Source organism: Danio rerio, chromosome 5, assembly GCF_049306965.1.
Source record: "Danio rerio strain Tuebingen ecotype United States chromosome 5, GRCz12tu, whole genome shotgun sequence".
Lineage (NCBI taxonomy): Eukaryota > Metazoa > Chordata > Actinopteri > Cypriniformes > Danionidae > Danio > Danio rerio.
In genome coordinates, this window is record NC_133180.1 from 39,956,346 (window position 1) to 39,977,344 (window position 20,999).

The following is a 20,999-nucleotide window of genomic DNA, read 5'->3' on the forward strand; positions in this document are numbered from 1 at the left end:
CAGCCTCAGTAATCTTACATTTATTTAATTGTCTTTGATATTATGCATGTGGCCAGTTGTTGTGATTTCCTTTCCTTCAGCTTAGTCCCTTTATTCATTAGGGGTCTTCACAGTGGAATGAACCGCCAACTTATCCGCCATATGTTTTACACAGCAGATGCCCTTTCAGTTGCAACCCAGATCTGGGAAACACCCATCCACCCTCATTCACACGCGCTCACACACATACACACACACACACACACACACACACACACACACACACACACACACACTCATTCACTACAGCATACCTGTCAAGTTCCAACACTCCCATTTTTTTCCGGGAGTCATACCATTTCACCACCCCCACCCCCCTGTACTCAGCTTTTTGGTATAATCTATATCACCCCCGGATCGCCGACTTTGGTATAAAATCCGATTGCAGCAGCTGCCCGAAACCCAGCGCATAGTACAAACACCTAGACATCCCCTCTACTCTGCCAAACGAACCAGTGACCTTCTTGCTGTGCCGCCCAATTGTTGTCAGTGTTTCATTAATAAAAGGGCATATGTTCTCTTGAATATAGTAACAACTCAAAGAGATGATTTAAATAGACTAATGGGCTGTTCTGAAACACCTTGAGGATTTTTAATGATATCAGATGACCTCAGATTATCATGTCATCTGAAGGACTGTGCCTTTTTAAAGCGTAGTTGCCCCGTCATTGTACTGCAGCATTAGAACCCATGCAGAGCACAGGATGAGTGCCTCCTGCTGACATCACTTACATATTTTTCATAAAAACTTTTTTGTTTAGCATTGGAGGGGAACCACGTGAGAGCTGCAAGGTGATCTTCTTGTGGGAGTTGTTTGTGCTTTATCTCTCTTTCTCTCGCTCTCTAGTAATGATACTGTAAATTCAGCTTTAAAAAGAAGAGTAGATAAAATGGTGTTAGTAATAGTTTTTAGATTATGAATAATATTTGTATGATTTTATACTATAGAATATGTTAAAATAGGAAATGACGTTTTAAATAGTTATTATATTCTCAGTATTATATTTACAATAATTTTGATGAAATAAACTAGAGCTGCACAATATATTGTTTACTCCTCAATATTACAATGTGCACATCCACAGCAGTCACATCGCAAGAAATGCAATGTTGAGCGTTAATTTATAGTTGACCAGGAGCTATATTATTGTATTTATCAATTGTATTGAACTACTAAAAATATTTTTTTTCTTTTTGTCTTGTTTCTAATCCAAATATCTACATTTCAATGCAAAAACAAGATGATTTTACTTACCCCATTGAAACATATTTAGCTTGTATTAAGAAAAAACTCTTCATTTTGACAAATTCGCACAACTTTTTTAACTTCTGAAGGTGCAAATTGTGAAGGTGAAAGAAGTTTTAGATATTGCCACTAGAAACGAGACCAAACAAAGTGAGAAAATCAGTTTTTGCATTGTGATTATTCAATTTCTGCAACTTACCACTGTTGGACTGGCCAGAAAACCATCGATTACAGCTATTCAAACCATCTTGTGAAACTGTATTCATATCGCAATATTTATCACAGAAGAATAAAATATCGCAGTATCAGATTTTTCCAATATAGCGCAACCTAAAATTAACCCATCATCGGTGGGCACAATAAACATAAGAGAGAAAACAAACAGCAGTGCATGCATACAGCGTTTTTTTTCTTCAGTAATATACTGAAAATCTGTTTAGTTTTTTTTTTACTTTTTTGTTGTTTTTCAAGTTTATAAAAAGAAAATAAATAACCATATATTTCACCTATTGAGTCCATTTGTTTAACGTAGCCATTTGGGCAGCATGTCACCTCTCAGTCTCTTTCGCTCCATCATAATAACTCTATCCATCAGCAGTGGTGTTTTCCTCTGGCTGCGTCAGCTGCCTGTCAGGCATTCAGGGAGGTAAATGGTCTCCCGGTGGGCATTGAAAAAGGACCACCTCATCTTGTCATAAGATGAAAAAATAACAGCCCTGTGACAGTGTTTAATGGTGTCTGGGAAACCATTATTCAGCACTTCAGATGGCCAAAGCTTATATTACAATTAAAATAGGTTTGATCTGATATCAAATGGATGTTAAAGTGAGTGTTGAAGGTAAATGCAAAAGAGTTACTTTTTATGGAAATACTAGGGCAGGCCAGGCTGAATTTAATTTTTCTTTTCAAGAAAGTCAATACCTACAATACAGAATTATGTACAAGAGAACTTTCAGAATACTGTAATTGTTACAAAACCTGAATGTAATACAATATTAAGTAAATGAAAGGAAATGAGAGAAAAAAAATAATAAAAGATGAACTAAAACATCAGTGGAAGGAACAATATAATGGTGGCCTTGCATTGTTGCATTGGATGTAACCATACTGAAATATAATATATATCTATTTTAATTATCACAGTCCAACAATTATTTTCACTTACTCCATAAAATACCCCTTTATGCAATTTGTATTTGTTTTAAAGTGAAAGCAAGGGTTTTCATCTTCCCAATTTCCATTGCAATTACTTTCCATTCAAACCCAGGCTCATTCTGAAAACGTACCGCCTTATACGTTTCTGGAGAGTGCCAAATACATCTCAGGAGGTACATTTTATTGCAGTTTTTGTTTTCACAAATCTACCAGAGGCTGCTGTGTATGCTTTTTCAGATCTTAATTTTCTCTCGAAAGTGCCATTCGCACCTGCTGTTCTTATGTAAATCCACCAGAGGTCGTTGTTGTCTGACTGACTGACCAATTGAATAACCTACCCTCCACTTTCCCTCAAACCAACCAATAGTGTTTTCAAAAACACAGATTGACCAGCGCCCACCCATTTCCCTAAACCCCAAAAAAATCAATCCAGAAAAAGAAAAGCTCTCGTCAGATTTTTACCACGTTTTCGGATTTTACCACCATCTCACTCTGTTTTTTACTTGTTTAATTTATTTTTTGGTGTCTGTTATTGTCTTACCTGCCTTCTGGAATTGTCCTTCACCAGACTTAAACTCCATTGTCGTGGTCAACTCCCCTCTGCATCTTAAGTCCACCGACATATATGTCAAGCTACTGGACAAACTGGTAACAGTGGGAATGCGTCAATAAGGAAGTAAGCGGTCAGCTGGTAAACACAAAAGGGAGCGGCGTTATACCATCCCGTAGCGTTTGTTTTAAAGACGAAATGCAACCATACATACTTCTGGCTGAATAATTTGATCTCCAGAAATGTATAAGGGGAATGCTTTCAAAACGAACCATGTTGTACCATTCTTTTAGACTTTGTCAAAGCAGATTTTCAATGTGTGTGTGAATGTCTAAAAACGATTGTCTGTTACAGGTTGTCACTGCTGCTCCTCAAAAGTTTAAAATTGACATTTTACCTGTTGATGACGGGACCCCTCGTATTGTTACCAACCTGGGCCTGCAGTGGCTGGAGTACATGGAAAATAAGGTCACCTCAGTTACACTGCTTTGTATTTATTATTACAGAAGTGTTTTGCAATCACAAACAGCACACGTCTGCCTCCTACAGCCTATTTCATTAGAATTCTACCATTTAATTCGCTTAAACCAAAGTATTGAATAATGTTTTGCTGTGAAATGGAATTTTAGGCCACTAATCTGATCTCCAAGAAGGAGCTTTTCACTATCGATCCAGACACAGATGATGGACAGCTGACTTATGAAATCACTACAGAAGCTAAGCACGGCTACCTGGAGAGTAAACTCAATCCTGGCAAACCTATCACCTCTTTCACACAAGGTATTACTGACACCATTACTGAATAGTCAAAAGCTCTGTGACTAAATTCTGGACAACAGCCAGAGAGAGACATCCCTTGTTTAATCTGCAATAAATTAGATGTGCAGTTCTTCCTGTCTTTGGTCCACTTATGTCTCTCCAAAACATGTGTTGATGCCTTTCTCCATATTGATTGCTGAGCATTTTTGGGGAATTTAATGTTTGAGAATGAATTAGCACTCTTAATCTTCTTTTTTACCTCAAAATGTAATTTCAATCATATAAGACCTTTATAACATCCAGGGCTTGACATTAACTTTTTTGACCACCAGCCACTGTGGCTAGTGGTTTTCCGACGTTACTAGCCACTTGCCATTTCCACTCGCCAAAATTTTGTTGTTGGGAAAATATGTTTTATATGCATAAATGTGACTTAAAAATAGCTCATTTTTAAATTTTGTGTATGTCCACATACCTCCTCATTAATTTAGCTTTTTTATTTTTTTATTTCACATGACTTTTTAGATCTCAACAATGGGGATTTACTATTTTTTTTCTCTGGCCACATTAAACTAATGATTTCCTTGCCAAAAATTAAGAAACGTGTCAAAACAAATGTAGCTGTGTACATACACTTTTTAAACTCATATATATTTATACTCTCACTTTTATACTTTTCTTCATACTTTAAAGAATAAAAAACTGTTGACTTAAAAAAAAAATAATCTCATGGATCTAAAACTATAGACCAGGGGTGGCCAACCCTGTTTCTGGAGAGCCACCTTCCTGCAGATTTCAGTTGCTACCCATATCAAACACACCTGAACCAATTAATTAGGACCTAAACACCACGTGATAATTACAGGCAGGTGTGTTTGATATGGGTTGCAACTGAAATCTGCAGGAAGGTGGCTCTCCAGGAACAGGGTTGGCCACCCCTGCTATAGACAGTGGTCTGTCCTGGCTAAAGTTCCCAGATCACCAGTTGACTACACATGAATAAAGAGTTAATCTCCTATTAAAGCAATGTTATTGTAAAGGATAACTAAACCATATTAATGAAAATAACTATAAGCAAAGGAAAGCAGGTAAAAAACATTCTGAGTGGGACAGTGAAAGGATGATCGTGTGCGCACGATTAACTGTAGGCCCAGTAATAATATGTTCAAAGAGTGGTAAAAGCGAAAAATCTAGAGATCTCTTGAAAGCAGCAGGACTGTGGACACACAAGTGCTCCTTTTTCCGATCTATTTGAAAGGAAATAATCACACCAATTGCATTTCCAGGCATGGTAGTTGCGCAAAGAAACAGGAGCTTTTAAGCACTGGTGCACTTTACATCAGCTGTGCCTCGCTCACAACGTCAGTGAGTGAGGATCGCCTGTCTCACCATGCACCTGGTCATCCTCTCATTTGGTATTCACCTGCTTTCTTTGCTCACGAAAATAGTTATCTATCCTGCTGCTTCTCAATCCTAAGAGCATTTGCACGCATATTGACAAATGGTTCTAAACTAAAATTCTAATCTATAGGGACGAGGCAACTTTGGAAACTTAAAGTATTTTCAGTCAGCCAAAGTGGCTAGTGGGGGTGTCTAACTCACCACACCTGAAATTTACCTGCATTTGGCGGATGGCGGGTATTAATGTCAAGCCCTGATAACATCAATTAAAATGTTATGATGAAATCCTGTCCTTCCATTGACGGCCTATTCAAACATTCATAACAAATGAGTCTGTATATGAATCAAGAAGTTTAATCTAAGCAGTTCAAAGCCTTCTGAAGAGACACGATCATTTGATATGATGAAGAGATTTAATTTAGCCATTTATTCACATTGGAACAGTGATTTTGATCTTATTTTGAATGTTTAGAAGTGTCTAATGTTTAAATGAGCCTCTACAGTGAACAGACTTTCAATGGAAGCGCAGTCTTAGGATTGATTAAACATCTTCATTTGTGCTTTTGGATTGACAAGTAATCAAACTCTAATTGTGTGCAAGCTGACAAGCTTCAGTCCTATTGTGTACGCTTGTCATTACATACTAAATACAGTATATCCCCATCACATTTTTCTGTTGTAGAATCTCACTTACTTTTCTCTGTCTGGTAGCTGACATAAACCTTGGCCTTATCCGATACGTTCTAAGCGAGGACAATGTTCAGGAGACCATGGACAACTTCAAGTTCCTTGTAAAGGACAGCAAACCTAACATCGTCAGTGACAATGTGTTCCACATCCAGTGGTCTCTGATCAGCTTTGAACACAAGAGGTGCGTCTGCCTTCAGTTTTTTGTACTAGGTGAAGCAACCAACCTGTTTACTTCATGAATTAATGACATTGTTCTCAATTATGTATTTTCTTGCTACTCCAGTTTTAACGTGAGTGAGAAGGATGGAACGGTGGCGGTCACAGTGAAGAGGACTGGTAATCTGAACCAGTATGCTATTGTGCTGTGTCGAACTGAGCAGGGCACTGCCACCTCCACCTCCAGCATGGGCTCTCGGGCCGGACAGCAGGATTATGTTGAATACGCCGGACAGGTGTGTTTTAGTGCTATTATTTGAATACTCAAAAATATTTAAACCCTTTAAGACTTGCCATTAAACAAGTCAATCAGGGTGTATCTTAGTAGTTTTACATGCGGTGCTGTCAAATGCCATATATTAATAAAATCCTTACATTCCTAATTTGAAGCAATGCATCGGGAACTTTCTCATATAATGGGCAGCTAGGCTTTTCATGGATTTGAAAGTAATCAATTGGATTTAATAATGTATTCAATGTTAACATTCTATCTGCGGCATTTTGAGCCAGCTGAAGTTTATTCATTAGGCCTACAGGGCAACTATTTGGTAACTTACTACAATAATCTAGTCACAAATTCATAAAAGCATTTCTGTATTAAACATCGACAGCATATGTCGTAGTCTGGCAATATTTTTAAGAAAACAGTATTGCAGATTCTTGAGGCCTGGTTGTCATCAAATAGCACTCATCAACATCATTCTCATAAAATGCTCTGTTAATGTGGTTCTGCAGGTTCAGTTTGATGAGAGAGAAGACACCAAGGTGTGCACCATTGTGATCAACGATGACCAGGTGTTTGAGAACATCGAGAGCTTTAATGTGGAGCTGAGTATGCCGGTGTATGCCCTCCTGGGCTCAGTGACCCGAGCTAAAGTCAATATCAATGACACGGAGGATGAGCCCACTTTGCAGTTTGATAAGAAAACCTACCACGTCAATGAGAGCACTGGTTTCATATTTGCTCCTGTTGAGAGAAAAGGTCAGTGAAAACAAAAACCAAAAAAAAAATTTTTTTAATTCTTTGTGGTACTCATCATTTTGTTATTGACAATGATGCTCAAGATACTAGATAATCTTTAAGATTAAGGAAAACATTTCATACTATATATTACATATCCTAATTTGAAATGTATCAGTCAATGTTAAATATTTAGTTATGTTTTTTCCTAATTTAATTTGGTTCCACTAAACGGTCAGGTAACACTTTACAATAAGGTTCATTAGTTAATGCATTTACTAATATGAACTAATCATGAACAACACTTGTACAGCATTTATTAATCATAATTGAACATTTACTAATGCATTATTAACATCCAAGTCCATGCTTGTTAACATCAGTTAATGCACCATGAGTTAACATGAACTAACAATGAACTACTGTATTTTCATTAACTAACGTTAGTAATGTTAGTAAATGCATTAATTAACATTAACTAATGAACCTTATTGTAAAGTGTGACCAATGGTGAATTAACAATACTATTTAAAAACACTGCTACTTATTAGAAATTAAAGCAAATATCAGTTTATATCATTATGTTATTATGCAGTGTATTATGTAAACTGACTATTTGATGGTTATCAGCCATAAAAAAAAAAAAAAAAAAAACATATTTGCTTTTTTTTGGCAGGATTGTGTTTATTAAATTATTTAGACAATGTAGTATAGTAATAATTATTTAAATATTTAGTTTTTTTATTTACATTTTTTATGTTATTTGCAAGTTACTGGCATTTACCTTTTTACCAGAATATTTTTATAACAAGTAGTTTAAATAGTATGTATAACTTTTTTGTTATAAGCAATAACATTAAAATAATTACTAATTAATATTGTTATTTTTTTTGAATATTTAACCTTCAGCTTTCATGTAGCATCATTTAGCCTGGCACAACTATAACATAATATAAATATAAATCAATAAATAAAGGATTTATCTATGTTTATGTACACACACTACTATAAATATAGCACTATACTTATTAAAAGTAATTAATAGTACTAAACTGTACAACAAAGTTGACTCAAATTCAAATTTTAAGGCAACAAACTTCAGGACATTTTTAAGTTTACCCAACTTAAATGGAGTCAAGTGAAGTAATTGGGTTGAAAGTTAAGTCAACTCAAAAATGTCCTGAAGTTTGTTGCCTTAAATTTTTAATTTGAGTCAACTTTGTTTTTTTGTTTTTTTTACAGTGTGCAAAAAATCCCTTTTAAAAAAGTCATTTGTCAGCTTGTCAAATAAGGTTAAGGCTAAGGTTCATCTTCGTGTTTTATTTAATTGTTATTCTAAACTCTCTTTTGTTTGGTTTAGGTGACACCAGCAGCACAGTTTCTGCCCTGTGCTACACTGTGCCTAAATCAGCTCGGGGCAGCAGTCTTCACGCTCTCGAGTCCGGCTCAGACTACAAGACCCGTGGCATGAGTGGCGACAACAGACTCATCTTTGGTCCAGGAGTGAGCATGTCCACCTGTGACGTCAAGCTGATCGATGACAGCGAGTATGAACTCTCTGAGGAGTTTGAGCTGGTGCTGTCAGACGCCTCAGATAATGCAAGGATGGGCGACGTCACTGTGGCCAAAGTCATCATCGACGGGCCCAACGACGCCTCTACTGTGTTTCTGGGAAACGCATCATACACCTTCAGTGAAGATGCAGGTTGGTGGATTTGTATGTCATGTGCATCACGTTTTTGCTTTAAAAATTGTCGTTGATTTATTAATCATGAGATTGAAAATATTTATCTGAAGTTAAGTTGAAGGATTAGTTCACTCAAAAATGAAAATTCTATTGTTAATTATTCTTGCTCATGTCATTCCTAACCCCTGTTCATCTTCAGAACTCAAATGAAGATAATTTATATGAAATCTAAGAGACCGTTTGTAAACAGCAACGGTCCCTGAGACATACCAGAAAAGGTCTAAATGAAGTTCAGAAAAGAAATAAAAACTATGTCAAAATATTCAGTGTGACTTTAGTGGTTCAACTGTAAATATATGAAGCTCCAAGAACACTTTTTAGCTGCAAAAAACTACACATTTACTAGAGACAGTACGACATATTGCCATTTAGTCAGCAGTGCAACACACAAGCATGTAGTAAAGTATTACCTGCAGTAAAAGTAAACTCTAATCTGATGTTGAAGACTTTAAAGTCAATGTGAAAACTAAATTTGCAATATTTATTTTGCTTGCTCACATTGTTATTATTTGGATAAACAATTAACAAAAAATGAATAAAACAAAATTTTATCTTGTATTCGCTTTGAAATAAGTTTATTTTGACTACTCCATTGGCAGAATATTCCGCTTGTTTTGACTTATTAATTCTGAAATCAAGGCAATATTTTTTGCTTGTTGTTACACGCCGTGTGGCTCAGAGAATGAAAAGAGCTAAACATAATAATGACAACACAATATATTTTTTAATTCCTCTGAGACGTTAACTGTTATTGATTGACACAGACAACGGACGTGGCAAAAAGTGGTTCCCTTTATTTAAAATAAAAAAAAAGAAAGAAAATAATATTACCCAAAGTATATTTATAAATGTGTATAATAAATGCAAAATAAGCCAACAAATCAATTGAAAAAAACCTGATAGAGGGAAGGAAAAGCAGCGGTGTCAAATCAAAGAAAATAACAAATTAACCACCCGCTACCTAAACTCTCCCTATCTCTAAATAACTAAAGAGAAATCTGAAATAGAAGAAAAAAAACATCTTCGACGTCTCACGCTCCTCACTGAACTCCACTCGCTGGAAAAATACATACAAAGGGTAGCACTGGCTTTTGACCTAAACAGAGAATCAACTATGTGTGTGTAAAATACAAGTCATGTGGCGTACTTCACTTTCACTTCCCTTTTAAGAGATTTGAGCAATCTAGTTTGAACGTTCTTAATAGATGTACAACTCAAAAAGAAGACTAAAGCGAACCAGAGAACAGGACAGGCACACAGAAAGACAGAGCAGTGTCAAGAGATAAAGAACCCCGCCCCCTAGTCCGAGTCGTCACTGGAGCACTTAAATAACCCCATCCTCTCCTGATTGTTCTACTCGTGAAAACTCTGCGAGTCTATCAGAACACCTAGATTTTAGAAGAACAGCAGACAGCAAATAAAAACGTAAAGGAAAGGAGGGAACAAAGTCATCTAGAAAGTAATTTTTAGATTTTTGGACTAGAAACAACACAAAGCATTTTTTTCTAGATTATTTTAATGAAGTAGTACCATTTATTTGGAAAAAAAAAACACTTTTGATCAGTTAAATGCACCCTTGATAACCTAAATTTTTTGTGTGTTAGTTTATACTCAGCATTTTTTAGTATGTAATACAACACCTATGCAATATCCTCCCACAGGCACCATTGAAATCCCTGTTCTGCGGCAGGGCAGTGATCTTTCATCAGTCACCTCAGTGTGGTGCGCCACACGTCCTGCAGAACAAGATTCAGCCACGCCTGGAGTCGACTACATCCCCAGCTCCAAAAAAGTAGAGTTCAAACCAGGCAAGACCGAGGAGGTAATAAAATCAAACTACTGTTCTGATATACTGTGAACTATATTGTATCTCATTTTAAGGTGTTTTTCCACCAAATCATGTGCCTCAATTGTTTACTCTTTTCTAGACATGCAGTTTGACCATAATGGATGACATCCAGAACCCAACAATAGAAGGGAAAGAATCCTTCATTGTGTTTCTTAGCTCTGCTAATGGAGCGGTCCTGACTGAACCCTATGAAGCCTCTGTCTACATCACTGACACCACTCAAGACAGTGCGTTCTCTTATCATTTTAGTCACTGCGTTTTAACCCTTTGGGCCTCCTCAGTCAGAAATGACAGAAAATGTTGTGTGTTGAGAATATACATTTCTTTGCTTCATTGGATGACACTTGGTAACTTTGGCTGGATTCGAAATCTCAAAACACAAACATACACACACTTTCACACACACACAAAACAGTGACACAATTGGCTACTTCACAGTCACAAATAATAAACAGTAAATTACTGAAAAATCCGGAAAAAAGAGGAAAAACTCACAAAAATATTGTTTTGGTGTGCAGAACTATGCAGAAAAAAACATTATTTGATTATTAAAAAGTTATATACGTATGAGTTGTATTTTATTAATTAGACCTAAATGCAAAACCTAACAAAAGTAAGAGTTTAAATTAAACAAGGGTAATCTAAAAGACTAAATATTTATATTTATAGCTATACTGGTGTACACATTATACATTTTAAACACCTCTAGATGGCACTGTTCTAACTATAAAAATGTATAAAAAAATAAATAAATACAAACATAAATAAATCTAACTCAGAACAATAGCTTAAAATGTTTTAAAGTAAAATCACATGATCAAATCCCCTCAAAACTACCAAGATTACAGTAATTTTAAATAATAAGCAAAAACAATTATTCATTCATCATTCATTTTCTTTTTGGCTTTCGGCAGTCCCTTTATTAATCCAGGGTTGCCACAGCGAAATGGACTGCCAATTTATCCAGCATATGTTTTACATAGCGGATGCCCTTCCAGCAGCCACCCAGTACTGGGAAACACCTATACACACTCAAATTCACACTCTTAAGCAAAGGGGCCAGAGGGTTACACATATAGACACTTATATAAATACTTATTGAGTCGGTGCTTTCTTCTTACAGTCCCAAGCATGCAGTTTGACAAGCTGGCATATACAGTAAAGGAAAAAGATGGCGTCCTGCACATCCCTATTTTTAGGACAGGAGATCTGTCCTATAAGTCTTCTGTCCGCTGTTTCACCCGCACAATGTCTGCAATGGTTATGGATGACTTTGAGGAGAGGAGAAATGCAGATGATTCGAGAATCACCTTTCAGAAAGGGGAGAAGGTATGATTTTTTTTTTTCTATAATAATCACGTTTGACATCAGACTATGGGTCAACAAAAGTGTTTTATGAAATGGTTGTGGTTTCATGTGAACATTGTGTTGATGTTTAAAGGTCCTGAGAAATTAAATCAAGTTTTTTTATATTAGTATGCTAGTTTTAAGGATATCTACAGTATGAGCTAATGACCGAATAAAACCGTGACAAAATGGACATTTTGAACCTGATATAAACCAATAAAGTTTGCAGTTTGTCACTTTGGGGATCTTGCAGTTTTCTGATCCTAAATTGATTAATGATTTTTTGACATCACTTCATTCTCTTCAGATTCTTTTCAAATCTTCTGACCAATCTCTATCATCTGACCAGCTCTATATAATCTTCTGACCAGCTCTATATAATATCTAACATGTCCCGCCCCCTTCAAAGTCCTTTTCATTTGATGCAATCTCAACCACTCTCACTGGCAGAGATGTGATAAAATTAAACGCTATTGGCTGTTTCATATAAAGGGGAGGAGCTACTGTATGACCTGACCTGTCCTCTTTTTTCAGTTTAGATCAAATCAAATTTTGAATACAAAAAAAGCTCATTCCAAAGCACTTCAAGGGACCTTTATACACAATAGTAAGCAAAGACATTTTAAAAGCTTTGATTTTGATCGGCAGGTGAAGAATTGTACAGTACTGATCCAGGATGACTCCGTGTTTGAGCCTGAAGAGGAGTTCCAGGTCCACCTTGGAAGCCCACAGGGTGACCATTGGATTGGAGCCATGATTGGAGTCAACGACATTGTGACTGTGACCATCACAAATGATGAAGATGGTGAGTAGGTAGTGTGTTGTGTACTAATAAACAACACAATCCTAAACCACAAAATAAAAGTATGCTTATTAACATTTTCACTTGTGGAACATTCAACAACAACAGCTTCAAATTCTCACATTTATCCAAATTTGTCTGCATATGCTGACTGTGTTTAAAGTTATAAACTTTCAGAAATAAAGGCACGTGAGCTGTCACTGGAGTTGTACCTTTTCAAAAGGTACAAATGTGTACCTTAAAGCTCCATATTAATACCTCAAGGGTACATATTAGTACCTAAAAAGTAAAAAAAGTGTTCCTCTTAAAATTTTTAGGTACTAATATATACTTTTGAGGTGCCAATATGGACCCTTCAACTACAAATGTGTACCTTTTGAAAAGGTACTATTTCAGTGACCACTCGCGTACCTTAATTTCTAACTTTCATTCAAAAAAAAAAAAAAAACTGGAACAAATCATTTTGTGGAATAAGGTTGTGCTACAAATGGGATGCATAATATATTGTTTCAGCATTGATATCGCAATGTGTGCATTCACAGTAGTCACATTACAGCATCTGCAATGTGGAGCTGAGATTATTATTGTTGATCAGCAATAAAGAGTGTACAGTGTTTACACTTCACACTACATTTGATGATTCAATAAGGGCAGGACAAAATAGAGATATGCATGAGGTGCCGCTTCTCATTATGGCGGATCGAACATACAACATTGTTGTAATTCTAAGAAATATATAGGTCTCAGCATAATTGAGCACACCCTATTTTGAAAATGAATATTTGTATCAATTTTTCAGTGAGGCAATGTATAGGCAATGTATTTTGGTTTGTTTAAACAAAACAGATTTATTAAACAGATATATTTATAAAAATAATATTTTAGCCACATATTTAGAAATTGAAAGATAACACAAATAAATTCAAGCTAAATATTGCACACAAAAAAAACTTATACCGACAAAATTTCAATTAAATTTCTCAAGGTTTTTGCTTCTCTTTATTTTTACTTCTTTTTTTTTTGTATTTAATATATAATACATATACATTTGGGTGTACTGGTTTTTGGACAGTTATCATAAGTTGTTTTGTTAGATAAGCTCCAGCTTTGGCTTCAGTAATGACTAATCAAATGTATATGCCCAAATATAATATTGTATAGCTTCCTATTAAAAATATTAATTTAAAAGAGAGACTTGGGAGGGGTGTTTGCATATATGCTGAGCACTGTAGGGGATGTTAATAAAAGAAATACATCTTGTAACTTTTTGGGGCATTTTTACATCTTTATTTCCAAATATCATAATACATTGTGGATGGTTTTCTTGTGATATATCGCTGATATTGTGATCTATCATTATCAGGGACAAAATATCATGATAATGTCTTATCGTCACCTAAATATCTGCCTACTTATTTCACTTTTATCTTATTTATTTATTCTTGCATATTCATTGATTCACTCCTCTACACGATTATTTAGTCCAATCAATCAAAGTTAATGATTTCATTCTAAATAAAGTTATTCAGGTCATCTGCTGAAATCTGTGGCCAAAGCTCTTTTGAAATGCCAGTTTTGTTTCTTTATTTATATTTTTTTCTTTGTTGTCCCTAATTACAGTATTATTTAAGACGCCCATAATGATTGTTTACAGTTTAATGCAAGTTACTGCCATAATTCACACAAAGCTTCATGGGGTGTAGGAATAACGTAGATAAAAGGAAGAGTTCAGATGCAAAAGCTTGTAAGTGCCACCTGAAATGTTCTAAAATGAGCATTTTTCTTATGCTCATATGTTTCTGTGCAGTTATTTCAATTTAAAGTCAATAAAAAAAACTATCGATGGCCATAAAAGTGAAAAAAATGATTCAAGACACAGGACTCTTACAGAAATGCAAAATTTTAGAGGGAAATTTCAGATAGACTTTTGCATTTGAAGTCTTCAAACATATAGCCTGAATAGATTGAAAGTCAATTTTCATAAACGCATGAATGTAAAAACAGTGCATGTCCTGCTTTTCAGCACCTACGATCGAGTTTGAACAAGCCACATATCAAGTTCGTGAGCCACCTGGTCCCGATGGCATTGAGGTTTTGAATATCAAGGTAATTCGTAAAGGAGACCTCGACCGCACCTCCAAAATTCGATGCAGCACGAGGGATGGATCGGCCCAGTCAGGTGTGGACTATAACCCAAAGAGTCGAGTGCTGAAGTACAGCCCTGGTAAGTTGTTGATTTACTTTCATTTATTTTACATTTGTAAACAAGAGCTTTGTTCTAATCTATGACTAATGTGTTGAAAAGGTGTGGACCACATCATGTTTAAGGTGGAGATTCTGTCCAATGAGGACAGAGAGTGGCATGAGTCTTTCTCTTTGGTCCTTGGTCCTGACGACCCAGTTGAAGCTGTTCTTGGAGAGATCATCATTGCAACAGTCACTATTCTGGATCAGGAGGCTGCAGGAAGTCTTATCCTTCCGGCTCCACCCATTGTAAGAATCGTACACTAGAAAAAAACAAGAAATACTTTATATTTCATTTACATTTTTTGGACTCAGTTTATGTTGGAATTAAGCCAAATTTAACATATGTGTTATGTGAAAGTAACATTTTTAGTGATTAGCTTCCAAATTGGATTACAAACATGACTTTAGATATTTTCATTGTATTATAACATCAACTTTTTCACATCTAATAAAAAATACTAATACAAAATAATCAAAAAAGTTTAATCTTCAGTACTCCTAAATCATTTTAAAAGCACATGAGAGCTGTGAAATGTCTCACCATGTTGTTTAAATGTGATCTCATGTGTTCTTTTTGTTTTGCTCACAGGTGGTGTCTCTATCAGATTATGACTACGTTCAGGAGGTCACTAAAGAGGGCAGCAAGAAGTCTCCGTCTCCTGGATATCCGCTGGTCTGTGTGACCCCCTGTGACCCCCACTACCCCAAATACTCCGTCATGAAGGAGCGCTGTGAGGAGGCAGGCATCAACCAGACTTCTCTACACTTCAGCTGGGAGGTGGCAACTCCTACAGACACCAGCGGAGCAAGATCTCCCTTCGAGACTGTGACCGACAACACACCCTACACCACAATCAACCACATGGTTCGTCTCATACACTCAAAAAAAATAATTAATAAAAATACTTATTTACAGTGAGCTAAACACAATTTTTGAGATGTGGGTAAACTTTAATGTTTTATGTTTAATCCACATAAATTTTGTCAACTTAGAAATATAAGGTTCTATCTGACATTTTTGTCAATATTGAGTTATTGACATATTCTTATTAAATGACAACTTATTTATATTATGGGATGTTTATTTATAAGTTGTTTACATTTTAAGACTTTTTATTTAAAAACAAATGTTACACACACACTGTTTGCTATGGAATGCAAAAACTTTGAAGCTCAATATGTCAAAATTATTCAGAACACAGATAGAAGCTTATAATTCCAAGGTGACGATTTGTCAAAACCAATAACCTTTATTTAATTGATTTGTGTTGGGACAACCTGAATGAGATGTGTTGAACCCTGCATTTTTTACAGTGTACACTTGAAAAAAATATGTTAACATGTGTTCAATTTTTACAAAAAATTTAATTTAGTAATGTTCAACTTATTTTTTTATTTGTTTAAATTCAAGTGTTAGTGAGGCCAGCAGGGCGTGCCCAACCGGGACTCTATACTGCTCAGTGAGTGCCGTCTTTCGGATGAGACGTTAAACCGAGGTCCTGATGCTCTGTGGTTGGTAAAAAATCCCAGGATATCCATCGAAAAGAATAGGGGTTTCACCCTGGCATCCTGGCCAAATTTGCTAACTGGCTAATTTGCTAATTGGTGTCATCACTCTCCTCTCCACGAATCAGCTGGTGTGTGGTATGTGGTCTGGCGCAATATGACTACCATCGTGTCATCCAGGTGGATGCTGCACACTGGTGGTGGATGAGGAGTCCCCCCCACATCCCCACCTACATTGTGTAAAGCGCTTTGAGTGTCCAGAAAATCGCTATCTAACTGTATGGAATTATTATTATTAGTTATGGTAACTAAAGTGACTTGTTAACAAAAAACAGTAACTATATATCACTCTTTTTATGTCTATTACATTTAACAATCAAATGTTATATAAATGAGTTTTGTCATGATACTGGAATTTTAAAATGATACTTCACTACTCAATAACATTTCCAATACCAAGGGAAAATATTATCAGATCATTAAAATTGCAATATTTACTTTAAAGTATGCATGTCTTAATTTACACATTTACCAGAGATTTAACCCCAAGCATAGCTCAATGCTAAAATTGTTTCACTTCAACATAATGAACATATATTTTACTTAAACAATGTTTAATCGCCTCAATGATAATAATACAGAATAAATATGGTAAATTTACCATTTTCACATTCTAATTTTACTATTTAAGAAGACACTTATAACCTAACTTAAAGACAGAACTGTCAGTAATAAACAATTTATAAGTGATTTAAGGAAAAGTTCACCCACAAATTAAAATGTACTTATTTGCAAGTGGTTCTAATGCTTAATGAGTTACCTTATTTCTGCTGAACACAAATAAAGATATTTTGAAGAATAATGGAAGCCAATTTTTTCATAGTTTGTAAGAAAAATAGTATAAATGTTAATGGTTTCAGATATTATTTAAAACATTTCTTAGTGATAAGCAGAGAAGTAAACTTAATCAGGTTTGAAACCTGTGGATGGTTAAAATAAAGGTTATATATTTATGAACATTATTTAGCTAGGTCTAAAGGTGATTTTTAACTGTTGTTATTGATTAATGCTAGTGACTGCTATCACTTTAACACATTTCCTCCTTAACTGTTTACTTCCACTTGAGTTTGAACCCCTGTGCTATGTTGGGGACATTTTCATCCACTATGGGGTGCTGCCGAGTCACAACTTTCTCTGTTTCAGCAAATGGAATGATTTTTGATGGGAAAAAAAACTATTTTGAAACTTACTTTGGGAAAATGCTTTGAAATTATTCAAATACTCAACAACCCACTGTGGGCAAATTTACTACACTTTTGTTATGTTTGTGGCCTCTTTGACTTTCATTATAACAACTTTTTTAATTGCAAAGCCATGTCACCACATAATTATGAATCTTTGATTTCTGGTGGTGGTTTTCCTATTGTAAAAATTACACATTTTACCTTTTCCCAACATGGAAAACCCCCAACTATCAAGAATGCATAATTATATAGGTCATGGCTTTGCAATCAAAACATGTCTTTATAATAGATGTCAATGGGGCAAAAACAGCAACAAACAGAGAATGAGGGAGAATTATCTAAATTTGATGCTGCACAAAAACTAACAATGCATCAAAGAGAATGTCGTAAATAACCTTTCACATGTCAAAGTCTGTGATAAAAGGTAAAATGAATAAAATCCACAATTACCGTTGATATTAAAAATAATCGTTTCCTCCCAAATCAGTGACTTGATGAAATTGGCAACGAAATTAACAGATTTATGCCAACAAAAACTGAAACAAATACTTATCTGCTACATTTTTACAGCAGTTCAATTCAGTGAATGTTTTCATCCTGAGCATAATCAAAGGGTTGTAATTTTGAACAACACACAATGATTATGGGTTTCGTGATGCTAGTTGATATTCAATATGTTTAGCTGTTGAAGCAGAAGAGGATGTAAAGGACTCAGTGTTTGAGTGTCTGGAGTCATGCTATTTTGATCTGGAAGCCATCTTTGAGTTATAGGGAATCCAGTAAATAAATGCTTTTCCTCCACAGGTCCTGGACAGCATTTATTTCAGCAGGCGCTTCCATGTGCGCTGTGTAGCCCAAGCCAGAGATAAAGCCGGACACCTGGGAACTCCACTGAGGAGCAACATTGTCACCATTGGCACTGAGGGATCAATATGCCACACTCCAGTCACCACAGGGACCGCTCGAGGCTTCCAAGCCCAGTCCTTTATCGCCACTCTAAAATACCTGGATGTCAAACACAAAGAGCATCCAAACAGGTAAAGGGAGACTTTGTGTAGGCAAATGACTGAGGGTAGACGACTTTTATTCCAGACAGATCCCAGTAGAGTTGTGAAGAGGAGGAATTAAAATCATACTTCGACTGAAATGCAGCTGTAAGGTTTGCAGAGTACTGCATCATTTTTTTTTTTTTTTTTTTTTTTGCCTCTGGGCTAAGCAAGATCAAAATGAATTTATACGTTTGAAGGAACAAGACAAATAAACAGTGTTATACAACTGCAGATCCAAAACTATTTCCCAACCTATGTTGAGTACTTCAAAGAAGAAAATGATATGTTGAAAAATGAGAGGCTGAGTAATGGTAGCTAAAAATGACAGTTTGGTATGATTGCTTGTAACAAAGATCACTAACAGGTTAAGAAATGTATTGGATGTGTAGGTTAATGCCATGCATATAAATTCATGAGTGTGTTTAACTAACAAGCTGTGGACATTGAAAGGATTGCGTGAGTTAAATTGAATGCCATCTCCAAATTGTTATTGTTTTATTGACATGCATGCACTGACTGGGTAATTACATGGCATGTGAAATTATTATTTGTGCTTTTTGTGATATAAATGAGGGTGTTCAATCTTTTAAATGCTACAGATCCATATATGAAGAACCCCCATTTAACTGTGTTAAAGTGACACTATCGACACTGTAGAAAATGGCTCTGAAGAATTAATTACAAAATATTAAGTTATGTAGTAGTAGTAGCAGAAGTAGTTGTAAAACTTGACAGGAAATTAGTTATGGGCATCACCATATTGCTGCAGACATTACATAAAAACAAACAACAAAAACAATACAAAATAGAGTAGTTATAATAATTAAAATGCTACTTAAGATAAACTCTTGTTAAGTAAACCCACTGAAACTGGTACAAAGTTCTTCTTATATCGGTTCAACCTACACTTAGGGACTCTATATCTCCTACCAGAGGGAAACCATTCATAATGTGGAAACTTGATCTTTCAGAATCATTTTTTAAATCCACCTGATTAAGGACACAATTCTCATATAAAACTTGAGGATTAAATTATTCATCATGTCCAACAATTTTCCATCCTGTCTTCAAAAGATGCATCAACTTTTTACACTGTACAGATAGGTTACCAAACCACACTGTGATAATATGTCTTACAATGCTTTCAAGAAAAGCTTCATAAAACAACATCATCAGCTTCTTGTGTAAATCCAAAAAGATGTAACCTTCATAAAAAAATACAATCTCTGGTGTAAACGAGAACAAACCCACTCTATGTGTGTTTTCTATGTAAAATGTCAATACATTTTTTCTTGTCATTATGGTGCTGCATTCATTCATTTTCTCTTTGCTAATTTGTTTAAATCAGTTTGTTACTAGTCTATAATTGATGTCATGTACAGTATATTGAAACTAAAACACTGATTTTATCGTCAATACTTTAATCATCAAAATTTTGTTCTGTTAAAATGGAGATATTTGAAACTTGAAAGAATGAAAAATTATAAAGTGTTAAGTGTGTTTTATCTCAACAGGATCCACATTTCAGTTCAGATTCCCCATCAGGATGGGATGCTTCCACTGGTGTCCACCATGCCTCTGCATAACCTGCACTTCCTGCTCTCTGAGTCCATTTACCGTCAGCAACACGTCTGCTCCAACCTGGTCACACTTAAAGACCTGCAGGGTATCTCTGGTAAGAGAACCCACCCACTTTATTAGATCCGATCAGATCAGATAAATAAAGGGACCGCAGATCCAGATCTTGTCCACACTATTTTAAATATAAGCCTTCTTTATGCACCAGCTTCATCTCCGTTCATTTGTACCAAAACAGTTTGTTACACATCAGTCAAATCAAAAGAAAATGCTTTTATCATATTACTTCAATTTGTTTAGAATGTTTTTAAATGTAAATCATAATTCTTTAGAGTTTTAATTGTAAGTTTAGAAAAATCTAAGATATTATAGGTTTTAAAATGAAAATTTAGATCCAAATCATTATTAGGGGTCCAATTGTACACTCGATTTTCTACATATCTCCATATTGAACTCACAATACTATAATCCTAATACTAAATGTTAGAAAAAGAGTGTGTATATATTCCAAAAAATAAATCATGGTTGTTATAGTTATCATTTTTAGTGAACGTGCCTTTAGTTTTGTAGTTATTTCTACATATAACGCATATTGAGTTGGAAGTCTTCACCT

At 35.3% G+C, this 20,999-nt stretch overlaps 1 protein-coding gene across 5 annotated transcripts in view; it reads left to right on the plus strand.

The window, feature by feature from the left end:
- The window catches only part of fras1 (Fraser extracellular matrix complex subunit 1), a 249,754-nt gene that overhangs the window by 214,429 nt on the left and 14,326 nt on the right, over positions 1–20,999 (plus strand). For all 5 annotated transcript variants that reach the window (XM_005165335.5, XM_009301656.4, XM_021476261.2 and 2 more), the window contains 15 exons: positions 3,345–3,458; positions 3,620–3,770; positions 5,862–6,021; positions 6,124–6,292; positions 6,792–7,038; positions 8,378–8,722; positions 10,426–10,586; positions 10,693–10,840; positions 11,737–11,942; positions 12,609–12,765; positions 14,786–14,986; positions 15,068–15,255; positions 15,599–15,874; positions 18,564–18,796; positions 20,323–20,483. In XM_005165335.5, the coding sequence (XP_005165392.1) occupies positions 3,345–3,458; positions 3,620–3,770; positions 5,862–6,021; positions 6,124–6,292; positions 6,792–7,038; positions 8,378–8,722; positions 10,426–10,586; positions 10,693–10,840; positions 11,737–11,942; positions 12,609–12,765; positions 14,786–14,986; positions 15,068–15,255; positions 15,599–15,874; positions 18,564–18,796; positions 20,323–20,483 (2,917 nt within the window). The remainder of the gene's footprint in view (positions 1–3,344; positions 3,459–3,619; positions 3,771–5,861; positions 6,022–6,123; positions 6,293–6,791; positions 7,039–8,377; positions 8,723–10,425; positions 10,587–10,692; positions 10,841–11,736; positions 11,943–12,608; positions 12,766–14,785; positions 14,987–15,067; positions 15,256–15,598; positions 15,875–18,563; positions 18,797–20,322; positions 20,484–20,999) is intronic.